The sequence below is a fragment of the Calonectris borealis genome, chromosome 30 (assembly GCF_964195595.1).
Source record: "Calonectris borealis chromosome 30, bCalBor7.hap1.2, whole genome shotgun sequence".
NCBI classification, from domain to species: domain Eukaryota; kingdom Metazoa; phylum Chordata; class Aves; order Procellariiformes; family Procellariidae; genus Calonectris; species Calonectris borealis.
The window spans coordinates 2,385,356-2,400,345 of NC_134341.1; the positions used below are offsets into that span (position 1 = coordinate 2,385,356).

At 64.8% G+C, this 14,990-nt stretch overlaps 1 protein-coding gene and 1 long non-coding RNA gene across 3 annotated transcripts; one reads left to right on the forward strand and one right to left on the reverse strand.

The window, feature by feature from the left end:
• Window positions 1-6: 6 nt before the first annotated feature.
• Window positions 7-12,800, reverse strand: EIF4B (eukaryotic translation initiation factor 4B). Of its 2 annotated transcripts, none has more exons than XM_075133874.1 (13): window positions 12,726-12,800; window positions 8,387-8,524; window positions 7,297-7,505; window positions 4,302-4,418; window positions 3,980-4,034; window positions 3,430-3,573; window positions 2,815-2,925; window positions 2,484-2,665; window positions 2,150-2,382; window positions 1,778-1,896; window positions 1,454-1,667; window positions 699-766; window positions 7-449 (listed from the first exon to the last, which is right to left on the reverse strand). In XM_075133874.1, exons 1-13 carry the CDS (start codon window positions 12,736-12,738, stop codon window positions 223-225), a joined length of 1,830 nt encoding a protein of 609 aa, XP_074989975.1. In that variant the 5' UTR covers window positions 12,739-12,800; the 3' UTR covers window positions 7-222. The 2 variants fall into 2 exon arrangements, with proteins under 2 accessions (XP_074989975.1, XP_074989976.1); XM_075133875.1 differs by having other exon boundaries at window positions 2,150-2,377; window positions 2,479-2,665.
• Window positions 3,030-3,475, forward strand: LOC142073753 (uncharacterized). Its single transcript, XR_012670460.1, has 2 exons — window positions 3,030-3,118; window positions 3,339-3,475. It is a non-coding gene; the product is annotated as an uncharacterized LOC142073753 (long non-coding RNA).
• Window positions 12,801-14,990: the final 2,190 nt, after the last annotated feature.

Consider the following 14,990-nt stretch of genomic DNA (forward strand, 5'->3'; position numbering starts at 1 on the left):
TCTCTTTCCTGCAAGAACCAGAGGCCGGTTAGGAGGCGGTGCCGTCCACCGGCGCCTTCCGCGATGCCGGACCGGGAAGACGGCGCCGGACCGGGAAGAAGACGGCGCCGGAGCGGGAAGAAGACGGGCTGAGGGCCAAGGCCAGCGGCAGGCAGGTCAGCGGGGTTTTAAACGCGGCCTAGGTCTTAATCCCGACCCTGCGGCGGCAGGAGGGAGGCAGGTCTAAGCGCAGCCCCCGCCTGGGTGGGCTGCAGGGGTGGGTGACGCCCCGATTCCCCAGCTGGGGGTAACGCGGTGACCCCTCCGGAGCCCAGGCGGGCGCCGCGGGGAGGGCCCGGGGCCACCCAACGGGGCCACCCACCTCTCGGAGTCTCCCGGGCCACGGCTGGAGCTCCCGCTTCGGACCTTGGAACCGCTCTCCCGTCCCCCGTCCGGTTTGTTCTCATCTCCTGGAGGGAGGAGAAGGCCGTGAGGTCTCGGTCCCTCCCGAGAGCGCGGAGCCCTCTGACACGCGACCGCCACCCGCCAGAAACCCGGGGAGGGGGTTGTCTGGATCGCCCCCTCTCCATCCCACCTCAGCCCCTCGCCGGGGCTGCGGCCGGGCTCCGCGCCCTTTCCCCGCGATGGGGAGAGGTTTCGGAGCTGTGGAGATGGGAGCCGCGACACCAGCGGCTCGCGTCGGTCAGCCCCGGCCTCACCTCTCCTGTGGGCGTTCTTCGGGGGTGCCCCGTCTTCCAAGGGGGGGCTTGGTGCCGTCTGGCTGCCGCTGGAGGAGAAAATAAAGACGATGAACATCAAGATCTGGAGAAGACCTCACCACAAGAAGGACATGGAGGTGCTGGAGCGTGTCCGGAGGAGGGCAACGGAGCTGGTGAAGGGCCTGGAGCACCAGTCTGATGGGGAGCGGCTGAGGGAACTGGGGGGTGTTCAGCCTGGAGAAGAGGAGGTGAGGGGAGACCTCATCGCTCTACAGCTCCCTGAAGGGAGGTTGGGGCGAGGGGGGGGTCGGTCTCTTCTCCCAAGTGACAGCGATGGGACGAGAGGAAATGGCCTCAAGTTGCGCCAGGGGAGGTTTAGATGGGACATGAGGAGAAATTTCTTTACTGACAGAGTGGTCAGGCCTTGGACCAGGCTGCCCAGGGAGGTGGTGGGGTCCCCATCCCTGGGGGGATTTAAAAGCCGTGTGGGTGAGGCGCTTGGGGACGTGGTGTGGTGGGCGTGGGGGGTTGGGTTGGCGGTTGGACTCGATGATCTCAGAGGTCTTTTCCAACCCTAATGATTCTATAAGATGCCAACGCCACGGAGCGGGAGCAGGGAGAGCCGTTTACTGCCTGGGGAGACGGAACCCTTGGGCCACCGGAACGCCCGGATGGACCAGCGGCTCCAACAACCTCCCGGCACGGGGGAAATCTCGAGGGTCGAGGCCCAGCCGCGTCCCCCTCGCGGCACGAACCTCGTAGGAGAGTGCTGCTCCGAATCCGAGCTCTGCGAGCGGGCAGGGGGGTTGCTGCTCCGCTTCACCCAGGCGTTCTCCTTGGGCGGCGGCGCAGGCATCACCTTCAGGGGCTGCTTCTCCTCCTTCGGCTTGGAGGTGGGAGAAGGGGCATCGTCCTCTTTGGCGAACGTCTCGTTCTCCAAAGACTTCTCGCTCTCCCGCCTTCGCGTGGCTGCGGGGGATACGCAAACGAGTGGAGGATCGCACAGAAGCTGCGAGAGGGGTGACAAGTGACAAGTGGGGGGGGGGGCGCAGCTCGGGGCCACCCTGCTCTCTACTTACTCCTGCCCGTCGGGCCGGTTCCCGCAGAGGTGCCGGGGGGTCCCGAGTTGCCGGTCTGCGAGGATTCGCTCCCCGTCCGCGATCGCTCCTGGTTCTCTTCGCTTCGCCAGCTGGGATGCCTGCGCCGGAGGGGAAAGAGAGCTGAGGCGGGCGCTCGGGAGCCGCGAGACGGGGAGGGAAGAGGATAAGTGAGTGGGTTTAGAGCAGCCCCGAGAAAGAGTCATCGGCCAAGAGGAAAGGCCAAGGGGAAAAGAAGGCCGCCGCAGGCGTGACTTTGTGCGCCCTCCGAGGGATCGCGCCGCTGCCCGGACGTCCCCCAGGCGCCCGGCTGGGTTTTAAGGCCAACAGGGCAGGGTCCCTGCCCCAGCCCACCTCTCTCGGGGTCGTCTTTCTATCCTCTTATCATCCTCCAGCTGACGTTGCAGCTTCTCTTGCTCCTTCTGTAGCCGCTCTTCCACCTCCCGCTCCCTGGCGGCCGTGTCCACTGGTTTGGCCCCCCCGAAGATGGAGGCGGCCCGGCTGGACTGGGGCGCGGGGGCCACGGAGGTCTCCTCCTCCTTGGGCGCGCTCCGGGGCTTCAGGTTCAGCTTCGGCCTCTGAGTGGGGACCTGGGAAGGAGCGAAGACACCGCGAGTGAACACGAATCCCAGCCCGAGCCGCTCTCAGCGGAGCCGGGGGCGGTCGGACATCCCCCAACAAAGCCGTTACCTCTGTCCTCGCGGCGGAAATCATCCCGGCCGTAATCATCCCGGGAGTTCCACCTGTCCATCCGGTCATCCCGCCGGTCATAGCGGTCTTCGTAGCGGTCGCCGCACCCTCGGTAGTCGTCGTCCCGGCGATACCCGCTGCCAAAGGCCCTCCTGCCGCTGCCTATCCTGGAATCGTAGCCTGCGGGAGGAAAGGAAACCCTTCCCGGTGAATCCCGATCCCTGCCCGGCCGGCGGGGTGCGGAGCCGGAGGCTCTTCTTAACACAACGGCCTTAAAAGAGTCCCAGCCTCACCCGCTCCGCCCCAGCAATCCTTCGGGAACATCCTACCTCGGTCGTAGTCTCTGCTGCGGTCATCGTAGCGATCCCTGCCCCCAAAGCCGCGGTCCATGTCCCTCCGCGGACCATCACGATACCGATCGTCGTAGCGATCCCGATACCCTGGGGAAGGGGGATCCAGCGTGAGCGGGGCAGCTCGGAGGAACCTGGCACACCGTCCTACCCCGAGCGCTCCGGTGACAGACACCGGCGAGGATCTTCCTGCGCTCGGAGAGTCACAAATCCCTTAACGAAGCAGGAAAATCCCGCTACTGTTCTCCGGATGGGAGACGGCGCTGAGCCACTCGCCCTCGCAGTGGGCTAGCCAGGGAACGAGCCGGGTGGCCGCTCTGTCAGCGTCCGATCGCAGACGGAGCAGAATAAAGCAGGCCTGGACGTCAAGCTAACGCAGATTTTCAGGGGCAACGAGGGAAAGGAGGAAGAGCTATCCATAGGGAAAGACGCGGCAGATTCGGCTCTGGGCTACGGACGCAGGGGAAGGAACCAGCAAGTCCCGCAGGAAATCCGCTTGCCAGGGGAGGAGCGGAGGGAAGCCGCAGCCCGACTCCTTCGTTACCGTTCCGATTCCCTCGGTCACCGTTCCACGTTATTTTTCCGCCAACTCACTGTCTCCGAAGCTGTCGTCGCCCCTGCGGGGGGGGTAATCATCAAAGCTATCGGTGGTGGCAGGACGGGCCCTCCAGTCGCTCTCGAACCTCTCCGAGTCACGGAAGCGATCCCGATCTCTGCCAAAGCAGCGATCGTCCCGATCTGCCGGGGAAGGGAAGGACATTGAAGCTGGCAGGGCGGAGAGGCAGTTGTCGGCGGTGAATCGAGCGAGAGCACAACCCAGCCTCCCCGAATTCACCGGTCTGTACCAGCAGTAACCGGCAACGCTTTGGAAAGCCCTCGGCTGCGCCGGCGAGCGCGACGGGGACGGCAGAGGGGCGTGGGAGGGTCCAACACAACGTTCGGTAAGTGCCGGCAGGCAAAACATCCCAGCCGGGCCCCTCCAGCCACGCAGGCAGGAGCCGAGCCCGTGCCCAAACCCGGCGATTTGGGTCGCGACGACGGCGATCCGTCCCTCCTCGGCCAGGCGGATCGCCAACCCGGCGCGAGACGCGGTGAGCGAGAAGGCCGCCGCGAAGGGAAGATGGCGAGGCAGCAGGACGCTCACCTTTATCCTGAGCTTGATCGGCGACATCCACTCGTATTCTCCTGTTCCCTAGGGACTGAAAACAAGAGCGAGAAATCAGCCTCGCGGCCTGAAGATGGGCGAGAGGAGGGGATCGCAGGAGGATTCCCGAGCACGGGGGAACGACACAGGGGTCGGTGGCCTTAAAAAGCACTTTTTTTCCCCCCCCATTTAAATCTTTCTCAAGCAGGGACAGGCATCGCTCTACGACGCTTCTTAATGCGTCTCGAGCAGCCTGGGCTGCACAGGGACGATGGCGGGGGGACATTCGGGACAGTCCTGCTCCCTCGGGGGTGGGACTCACCTCTTCATTGAGGCTCAGAGCCTGGAACAAGGAATCTATGTCTTCAAACTCAGCATAACCAAAACCTTTCAACCTCTCCGGATTGGTAGGCTCCCGCGGCAAACGTACAGCACTTATCTGCGGTCAGAGAGAAAAGGAAAGCTCTCGTTAAGATTATTCCTCCCCGACGTTAATACGATGGGCAAGGATCACAGAATCACGAAGGTTGGAGAAGACCTCTAGGATCACCGAGTCCAACCGCCAACCCAACCCCCCCACGCCCACCACACCACGTCCCCAAGCGCCTCACCCACACGGCTTTTAAATCCCCCCAGGGATGGGGACCCCACCACCTCCCTGGGCAGCCTGGTCCAAGGCCTGACCACTCTTCAGGAAAGAAATTTCTCCTCATGTCCCACCTAAACCTCCCCTGGCGCAACTTGAGGCCATTCCCTCTCGTCCCATCGCTGTCACTTGGGAGAAGAGACCGACCCCCCCCTCGCCCCAACCTCCCTTCAGGGAGCTGTAGAGCGATGAGGTCTCCCCTCTCCTCCTCTTCTCCAGGCTGAACACCCCCAGTTCCCTCAGCCGCTCCCCATCAGACTTGTGCTCCAGGCCCTTCCCCAGCTCCGTTGCCCTTCTCCGGACACGCTCCAGCCCCTCCATGTCCTTCTTGTGGTGAGGGGCCCAGAACCGAACACAGGATTCGAGGTGCGGCCTCACCGGTGCCCAGTACAGGGGCACGATCACCTCCCTGCTCCTGCTGGCCACACCAGTTCTGATACAGGCCAGGATGCCGCTGGCCTTCTTGGCCACCTGGGCACACGGCCGCCTCACGTTCAGCTGTCGACCAGCACCCCAGGTCCTTTTCCTCCGGCCCTTTCCAGCCGCTCTCCCCCAAGCCCGCAGCGTTGCCTGGGGTTGTTGTTTTCCCCATTTAAATCCTTCTCACGCAGGGACAGGCATCGCTCTACGACGCTTCTTAATGCGCCTCGAGCAGCCCGGGCTGCGCAGGGACGTGCTGGTTGATCCGAGTTATCCGAGACCCCGCGACTCGCTGCTGTCGAGGGACTGAACAAATCCTCTCGAGGACGAGCAGGGAGGAGGGAGGTTCAACCCCCCCTTCAAACACACACCACAAAGTGCCACCGACGCTTGTTTGGAGGGAGGAATTTGGCACCGGCAAGAAGTTTCCAGCTGCAGATCTCCAGTAGCTGCAGCGGGAGCTGGTCGGAAGGGCCGGGAGAGCTCTGCTCAGCGGGCGATAGCTGCTCCGTGCCCCAAGAAGGAGGCTCCAACCCCACGGCCGCGGGCTCCTGCAGCCAGCGGCAGCCGTCCCTTTGCCTCCCGCCCACGGGCAGAGCTCGTCCCAGGCTCCGGAGAAAAAAACCCCGTTAAAAACCAGTTTCGGAGCTGTTCAATCGAGACTTTTTGTGTTCAACGCGAGTCCTCGGGCTGCGGGGACAGCTTGCCGGCTTTGCCGGGTTAGACGTCGCGTGTCGTACGTCACGCTCGAAGCCCTCAGCATCGCGTCCGGGCCCTATCAGCCGTCCCGCTGCGCTAACGCCTTCTACAACCTCTCCTCGCCGGATTTAGGTTCCCAAAGAGCGGCGGTTCCCGGGTCGCTCCCCGGGAAGCGGCACCAGCGCGCGGCAAAGGAAAGGCACAAATTGCGTTCAGGCGAGCGGCACGTGAGGAATCGCCGCCGGGAGAGGCGGGGAAGGGAGAACGAGCGACGGATGCGGAGGAAATGATTTCTGCAAGGGCAAGGGCCACCACCGTGCTTTGCTTCTCGCTCTCCTGCGCAGCGCTGAGCCCTCTGCCTAGATCTGGCCGGGGCCGCAGCCTCTCAGCTCCCTCCTCCTCCTCCTCTACAGGGGTTTCGCCCACGTTATTACCCTCCGAGGAGGCGCGGATGCTGCCTCAGCAAGCGCGAGAGGTTAAAAAAACAAGTTGAAAAGAAAAGATCAAGGTAAGGAGGGTGGCTCTGCCCACGGGGAGCTATCTGCTGCCATCAGCACGGCTCGCTGCCGCGCGGGGAACGCCGGACTCCGGCCGCGTCTCCCAGGCTGACCTTCCGGGAGGGAAGCGGCCATTTCCCATCGCTGCTTTGCTGTCCCTCCTTCACCCTCCCTGCCTTCCCCCTGAAGGGCTCCAACGCTCTTAAAGCTGGGAAAAAATAATATTGTCGTGGTAGTCGCAGGCTCCCCGGGAGCGTCTCCTGCTCTCGGCCACAGGGAAGGACGTTATCTTGAGCGAGCTCCAGCTGGGAAACCCCCGGAGAGGGGACCAGACCCAGCGGAGGCTGAACCGGAGCCCATCGGCAAAGTCTGTGGAACCTCCGTGAAATTACAGCTAGGAAAGGGCAGAAAATGCCAGACAGGCAGAAGAGGAGGGGGAAAAAAAAGTGAGAAATAGCAGGGGGAATACGAATTCCAGAGGAGGAGGAGGAGCTGCAGGTGCTGGAGCAGGTAACAGCAGTAGGAAGTCTTTTTTAATGGGTGATAAATCTCCATTTCCCCAAGTCAAGACTGTTTTGCCTGTGAGTAATTGGCAAGCGATCTCCGCGTCTTTCCTGTGACCCACAAACTTTCTCATCCTATTTCCTCCCCCTACCCCGCCGAGGGGGAGCGAGTGAGCAGCTGGGTGGGTGTTTGGCACCGGCTGAGCACCCGAAATCACCCCAAAAATCCAGCCCAACCTTCTGCTTCAACAAGAGAAACACCAGCCGCCTGCTTTGAAAGGGTTCTTGCTCCCTCACCCCCCGTGGCTGAAACAGCGGGAACGGCCGTTTGCTTGCTGAGATCAAGCAATCCGACAGCCGCGGCCGTCCGGAAACGGACACAAACGCCGCTGCCGGAGCCGGGAGCGGCCTCGGCCGATCCGCAGCGGAGCAGGAACCAACACACGGAGCCGGCGGATTGCAGCGTCCCAAAATCACCGTCTTTACGGCCCCACGTTACCCCCGGTAGCGCCCTGCCCCGCAGCCCAGAGCGGGCTCCGAGCCGTTACTCACATTGAGTCCTCTGAAGAAGTCCTTGATGGATTCTTCCGTCACGTCATAGGGCAGGTTTCCCAGAAAGGCGGTGTAGGGGGGGGATTTCGGGAGGCGGCTTCTGTCTATGTTGGGTTCCCGGGCGGCCCGCGGGGCGGTGGGCAGGATGGAGCGGTCGATCGGAGGGGCCCGGTACACGTCGTCATCGTTACTGTGCCAAGTGGTAGAAACTGAAGAGACAAATTCAGCAAATCACCCAAAAACCACCCAACTAGAGACCGGTGACTGCCATCGGCCTCGCCGCACGGTGCCAACGCGCAGAGGAGCTGCCTGTTAAAGCCCCGAAATTCATCCGGCCGAGCTGCTGGACCCAGCGTGGAAGAAGCTGCCCAAAAGGCACCAGCAGCCCCCAAGGAGAAACCGAGGCAGGCGAAAACCGCAAGGGAGAGCGGCCGTTTAGTCCGGTGACCCGTTTAATAAAGCATTAAACCTTCCCGGGATTAATTCCTGTTTCAATCGCAGCTCGCCTCATGGAAAAATACCACGGCTCGATATGAACGTTTTTCAGAGGGAGAATTCCCCGCGAGCGCCGAGCCGGAGGTCACCGCGCTCACCGGTAAACTCTTGGGCTTCGGCGAATCCGCCCACCCTGCGTTTTCTCCGCGCCGGTTACGCCGACAAAAAGCTTTTTATCCCATTTCTGTTCCCCGCGGGGGTGCAAACCTCCCTCCCCTTCACCAGACTGCGAATCTGGGTCGTTAGGAGAACTCGGTTTGTTCTCCGAGCTTAATTACTCCCCAGAAAAGAAACAACCAGCAAATTTCGCAATGTTTGGGTGTGTCGTTCCGGGTCACCGGCTGTTCGAGGGTACGGAGCTGGCGGCGGTGCGGTTACCAACACCTCCCACCCGGTTTTTGTCGTCCCCCCCTGCCACCACAGCGGTGAAAAAAGGATCTGCGGACAAACTGCCTCCGCATCCCTCAAACCCCAGGAGGAAGCCAGAAGCGGAGCGCTTCTTCCTTTAACGCCGCGGTCCGAGAGCCTTCTGGCGTCGACGTTTTTTACTGATTTGGGAACCGCGTAACTCCTGTGAGCCGGGAAATGACAGTACCGTCTCCTTCCAGGTCGTCTGTCTCGTCGGCCCAGCTGACGGGTTTGGGGATGTAGGTAGGGCCACCGCCGCCGCCACCGTCCTCTGCCAGAAAATCCGTCAGGGTGAGGGTTTTGCCCTTCTTGTTCTTCTTCTTAGCTGGCGGGGAGAGAAAGAGAGAAGGCCGGGAGTGAGCGACGCCCGGTCGCGGCGGGGTGAGGAGCGGTCTGGGCGGCCGACGGGCGCGACCGAGACGCGACACGAGCGACCGAGACGCAGGCGCCGGCCACCCCATCCCCGTTTATTTTCTATTTCCGAAGGGGTAACAGCCTCAAATTCGGCGGAGCCGAGATTCAGGGCTCCCACCACGCTCGCGCTTCACGTCTCGGGGGTCAGCCGTACCCGCAGGGGCTGTTTGTTTTGGGGGAGGAGGCGGCGGAAGGAGAAGCCCCCCCACTTCCACCCAGGTCGCAAGCAAGAGAGGCGGCGGAGCACGGCACGGCGATCCCACGGCCGCCGGGATCCCTCCGGAGCCAGAAGCCGGCCGACCTCGCCGACATCTTAACGAATCTCCCGACTCCTCCGGCTCGGGGATTTTTTCCGGCTCTGCCGGAGCCACGAGCGGCTGCAGCGTTTTTTCATCGAGGCTTTGCCGTCTCCCGATGAAGCCGGGCGTCGCGACGGGCTGCGACACTTCCCAGCGGCACCGGGGAAGCCGGGCTATTTTTAGGAAGCCGGGTTATGATGCAGTTTGCAAAATTCAGTGGGTTTTTTTTTTTTTTTTTCCTCTTTGCGGAAGGAATTGCTGCCCCCCTGCGGCATCGCCGGCCGGAGCAGGGGCCGACGGTGCCTTTACCTGCAAAACCAGCAGCTTCACCTGCAAAAACATTTCCGGGCAGAGCACGGGGGGCTCGGACACCCCCTCCGCAGGGTTTTTAAGCGGAATTTCAGGTCTCCTCTCCCAGGAGAGAGAAAAGCCGGGCTGCTTTAAAAGATACTGCAGCGACAGCAACGCGAAACCACTAATTGCTTTTGAAAATACGCGCTCTTATCTTCGTTAAGAAGAAACAATAAACTTCGGGACTGCCGGACTTCACGCAGATAATCTCTAAGCAGGCCGCTGGCCGGGGAGTGTGATAATTAACCGGTGAGGTGTCGCAGCAGCCTTAACGAAGATAAAAATGACAGACGCGGGAGTTTCGCAGGCCACTCGTTTGCCGTCTTCTAATTAGCCAACGCTTGCCTGTCAGCGCTCAGAGCTGAGGGATTGCTCACCGAACGGCGCTTGAAATGGTTTCTTCCACAGAAATCCCTGCACCAGCATCGACAGAAGGGAAATACGAGGGTGAGGGCTCCAGCTACGGCCTGATGGCGACGCCGGGCCCCTGTTCTGCTTCCCAGCCCCCCCCAAATCCTCATTTTCTGGGTCCTGCTCTTCCCCTTTGGTCTCAGTCCGGGTCTGAAGGCAGCACGAAGCCGCACCCTGCTCTTCCAGCCGGAGATGGAGCCATCCCGCCCTCCCGAACTCGCTCCCAGCATCTCCAACGATGCCGCCAGGGAGCTCCCGTCCTCCGACACTCTTGCCAGATCTTCATTCCCAACATCCATCGAGATCCCAGAAGGGACGGAGAGGAAAACTTGAGCCTAAAAATGACCCTTGACCCCCCCAGTTTGGCCAGCTTCGCCCCCAGCCGTGTTACCCAGTCCCACTCCCATCCTTCCCCTCCCCTTAACCACCAGAGGCCTCGGGTCCCCCCAGCACCGTCTCCTCCAGCCCGCAGCCTCCCCAGGCAGCCGTCGCTCCTCGGCCTGCTCGGATCTTCCAGCCGTGCTCCGTCCCGTGGCTCCGCTCCGGGTGGTTTCGGTAAAGCCGCGACGGCCGAGCACCGCGGAACGGCACCGGCGAGGAGACGCGCGGCGGCTGCTCTCCCCAGCTCCAACCGTCGCCCCTTCGCTGGGGGGCTCGCGCTCTCCTCACGGCGAGGCGCTGGTCACGCTCTGGACCTTGGTCGGCTTCTCCCATCTCCGGCCGCTTCCCGCTCCCACGGGCATCGGCTTCGGGACTCGGGGTGACTGGAAACGCTTCCCCCAGGAGCCCAAACACACAGGGAGGCACCCTGGGGAGGTGACCCAGCGACACCCGCGCTTCTCACCCCCCCTGAGCTCTCCCTGGAGCTGCTCCGCTCACAGAGGTTTCCGACACCCCTGGGAGAGCGGGGAGCGCCCCGAGGACCCCGTAAAGCCTGGCAGAGAGCGCTCCCATCCAGCCTGACCTCGGGGGGGTGACGCTTCCAGCCCTCCCAGCGCCGCGTTAGTGGCTGCATCTGGGAGGGTGACAAATTGCAGGCGCTGCCCAGGGGCCTCGCCCACCCCCGGGCTCGCACCGCTATCTCTGGGGGGTCCCTCACCCCCAAATTTTGCCATCGGTTTTCGGGACAGCAAGCCTTTCCGATCTATCCATAGGCAAGGGCCAGAAGCCGTAAATCCGGTCAGCCCTTTGGAATGGCTCAAGCTTCCTTTGCCAAGGGGAAACTCATGGAAAGATGACGTCAGTGCCGGATAAAAACGTTGGAAGAGCAGCGGCAGCAGTGACCGCCTGGAAAAAACGAAGGAGAAACGCTCTCCTGCCGGAGACGAGCGCCGTTCCCAAGGAAGGGAGGCTGGGTGGCGTGTTTTACCCTCCCCGCTGTGCCGGCACCGCTTCCCAAACGACACCGGATCCGCTCCCGAGCGACCACCGGCCTCCAAAAACCGGCAGGCTGGGTTCGCTCCGGCCGCATCAAACGGCCAAAGAGTCCCGGGCAGGAGCCGACGGCGCGAAGCAGCTTCTGTCGCAGGATAACGGCGTCGTTCCGACTGCTGATACCACGTCAGGGTGGGGAGGGGGGGAAAAAAAACCCCCACCTGGGCAAAATCTGCCCCTTCCTGCTGGTTTTAACCCCGCCGAGGGGCAGCTGAGCCCCCCTCAGCGAGGCGCTGGGGCTCCGTCAGCCTCCACACGTGGTTTTTGACACCGAACGGGGAGCGTGGAACCCTGCGGAGAACGATCTGCACCCAACAACCTACCCCGTAGCTCAGAGCCCCCCCAGACGCCGCCGGACCGGGACCCCAGGCTGTCGGGGGGTGAGATAAGGAAGGGGAGCGAAGCCCACCCCGCGCTACGGGGAAAGGCGAAGGCGTTCGGCATCAACCCTTCCGTTTCAAAGCCCGAAGGGGCTGTTCGATGTCGCTGCAGCTTTACGAGCCCAAACGGAGCCGTCGCTTTTCGGCAGCGGGCGGGCAGCGTCGCGTTTGCCCACCAAGAAACCAATTTAACCTTTTTGCCCTGCTTTAAGGTCTCCCACCGTGCCGGAGCCTCGCCAGGCGGATGTCCATCGCCGTGCCGGGTTTCGGGCAGCCGCGAGCACGCCGGCTCGGGAAACCGCAGAGATTTGGTGGGAGGGGGAGTGAATAATTTCTGCATTCCCCCCCCCCCCCCCCACGACCTCGCCGGGCTCCAAATGGCGCCGGCGGCTGGAAGAGAGCGGCCCAGTCCCTGAGGGCCGAGGCTTTCGGTGGATTCCGGAGGGGCGGAGGGGGGGGTTTATTTGGGGATAAAAAGTGTGGAAAAATGGCTCGGGGGCGGGGGGGGGGGGAAGGAAAAAGCCGCCCCTTCGCATGGCTGCCCGGCTCCCGCCTGCACCGAGCGCTGCCCGACCACCATCTTATGGAGAAGAACCGCCGGGGGCAGCCGGCGCGGGACGCACCGGGCCCGGGGCGGCGGGGGGGGTCCGCACGGTGGAGCCTCCGCCCCCCCCCCCCCCCCGCCCCGCAAGGAGACTCAAGGGTACGCGGCGGCGCTCGGGGCCCGGGAGGAGGGAGCCGGGGGGCTCCGGTACAGCCGCATCCCCCCCCCCCCCCCCGGTACCGGCCCCCCCCCCCGGTACCGGCCGCCCGACCGCGTGCGCGCCGCGCACCCACGTGGGTGCCGCCCCGCCCTGCCCCCCCCCCCCCGCCCCGCTCCGCGCCTGCGCAGTGACGCGGCCGAAGGTTCCATCTGCCCCCCACCCCCCCACCCCGCGCCGGACGTCAATCACCGCCGGCGGCGCGCGCCCCCCCCACCAATAGGAAGCGGGCGGGGGAGGGCGGGGGGGGAGCGGCCGCGCGCGCCGTCCCTGAGGGGATGGGATGGGGTGGGGGAGGGGAGGGGGGCCGGTTCTTCGCCGCCGCCGCCGCCGCGTCCCCCCCGGCCCCGCCGCTGCCGCCCGCCCCCGCCGCCCCCCGGGGAGCGGCAGCGCCCGGCGCGGTCAGGAGGGGCCCATCGACGCCGGCCGCGCCCCGCCGAGGCCGCCGGGCGCCGCCGCCGCCGCGCAGCGCTCACCTGAGGCCGCCATGTTGGGAAGAGGCAGAGAAGGCAAAGGACCCGGATGGCGCCGTCACGTGACTATGAGCGCCCCGCCCCTCCCGGGGGGCGGGGCCGGGTGGGGAGCGGCTGATTCTGAGGTTGGCGGCGCCGCCCGCGCCGCGATCGTGCGTTGGGGTCGCCGGGCAACGCACCAGCACCCCCCGGGCACCAGCACCCCCCTGCAACGCACCGGGACCCCCTGCAACGCACCGGCACACCCTGGACACCAGCACCCCCCGTGCAAGGCACCAGAACCCCCTGTGCACCAACACCCTCTTGTGCACCGCGACCCTTGTGCAAGGCACCAGCACCCCTCGTGCACCAGCACCCTCGTGCAACGCACCAGCACCCCCTGGGCACCAGCACCCCACTGCAATGCACCAGCACCCCCCGTGCACCAGCAACCCCCGTGCACGGCACCAGCACCCCCCGTGCACCAACACTCTCTTGTGCACCGTGACCCTTGTGCAAGGCACCAGCACCCCCCCTGCACCAGCACCCCCCGTGCAAGGCACCAGCACCCCCCTGCACCAGCACCCTCCGGGCACCAGCAACCCCCGTGCAAGGCACCAGCACCCCCCGGGCACCAGCACCCCCCGGGCACCAGCACCCCCTGTGCAAGGCACCAGCATCCCTCGTGCACCAGCACCCCCTGGGCATCAGCACCCCCCGTGCAAGGACCCAGCACCCCCCGTGCACCAGCACCCCCCGTGCAAGGCACCAGCACCCCCCGGGCACCAGCACCCCCCGTGCACCGGCACCCCTCCTGCACCAGCACCCCCCGGGCACCAGCACCCCCCGGGCACCAGCACCCCCCGTGCAAGGCACCAGCACCCCCCGGGCACCAGCACCCCCCGGGCACCAGCACCCCCCGTGCAAGGCACCAACATCCCTCGTGCACCAGCACCCTCCGGGCACCAGCACCCCCCGTGCAAGGCACCAGCACCCCCCGTGCACCAGCACCCCCCGTGCACCAGCACCCCCCGTGCAAGGCACCAGCACCCCCTGTGCACCGTGACCCTCGTGCAAGGCACCCCCTGCTTGCACACCAGCTTCGCAGGCCGAGCCGGGGCACGGCTGTGGGGCACCGCCGTGGGTCCCAGCCGTGGGTCCCAGCCGTGGGGCAGCGCCGTGGGGCAGCGCCGTGGGTCCCAGCCGTGGGTCCCAGCCGTGGGGCAGCGCCGTGGGTCCCAGCCGTGGGGCAGCGCCGTGGGGTGCAGAGCAACCCCCCCCGCCTGCCCCCCCCGCGTCCCGGCCGGCAGCGGCGGCTCAGCCACGGGATGGCGGCCGGAGCTCGGGAATGACCCCGGAGCCGATGGGGACGGGGACATTTTGGGGTCCTCTGGCTGCTTTTGGGGGGGGGGAGACGCCTCCTGGGACCCCGACATTGGGGGGGGGGAGTGCCCCGGGGGTGCCGTGCCCGTGGGGCAGCTCCGTGGGGACGGGGTGGGGACGGGGACAGGGACGGCCACCGGCCCCCGTTCCCGTGGGCGCAGCGGGTGGGGAGGAGGAAGCAGTGCTGGCCGGGGGCTGTCCGGCTGTCCGGCTGTCCACTGTCCGGCTGTCCGGCTGTCCACTGTCCAGCTGTCCGTCTGTCCGTCTGTCCGTCTGTCTGTCTGTCTGTCTCTCCACTGTCCGTCTGTCTGCCACCCCCCACCCCCCGTCCTTGCACCCAGCCCCCCTCCATCCGTGCACCCCCCATCCACCCCCACCTACCGACTTCTCATCTGTCCGGCCACACATCTGTCTGTCCGTCCATCCACCCATCCACCCCCCCACCCATCTGTCCATCTGTCCGTCCATCCACCCATCCACCCCCCCACCCATCTGTCCGTCCATCCACCCGTCTGTCCACCCACCCACCCACCCTCCCATCTGTCCATCCCTCCCTCCCTCCACCCATCCCTCCGTCCATCCATGCATCCAATCCTCTGTTCATCTACCCATCAAATCACCCTCCCAGCCATCTCTCCGTCCATCCATCTGTCCGTCTGTCCCTCCATCCATCTGTCCATCTGTCCGTCCATCCATCTGTCCATCCACCCATCCGTCCACCCGTCCATCCATCCATCCCTTCATCCATCCACCCATCTCTGTCCATCCGTCTGTCCATCTGTCCACCCACCCACCCATCTTTCCGTCTGTCTGTCCACCCATCCATCCCTCCATCCACCCATCCGTCTGTCCGTCCATCCCTCCCTCCCTCCATCTTTCTGTCCGTCCGTCCATCCAATCGTCTGT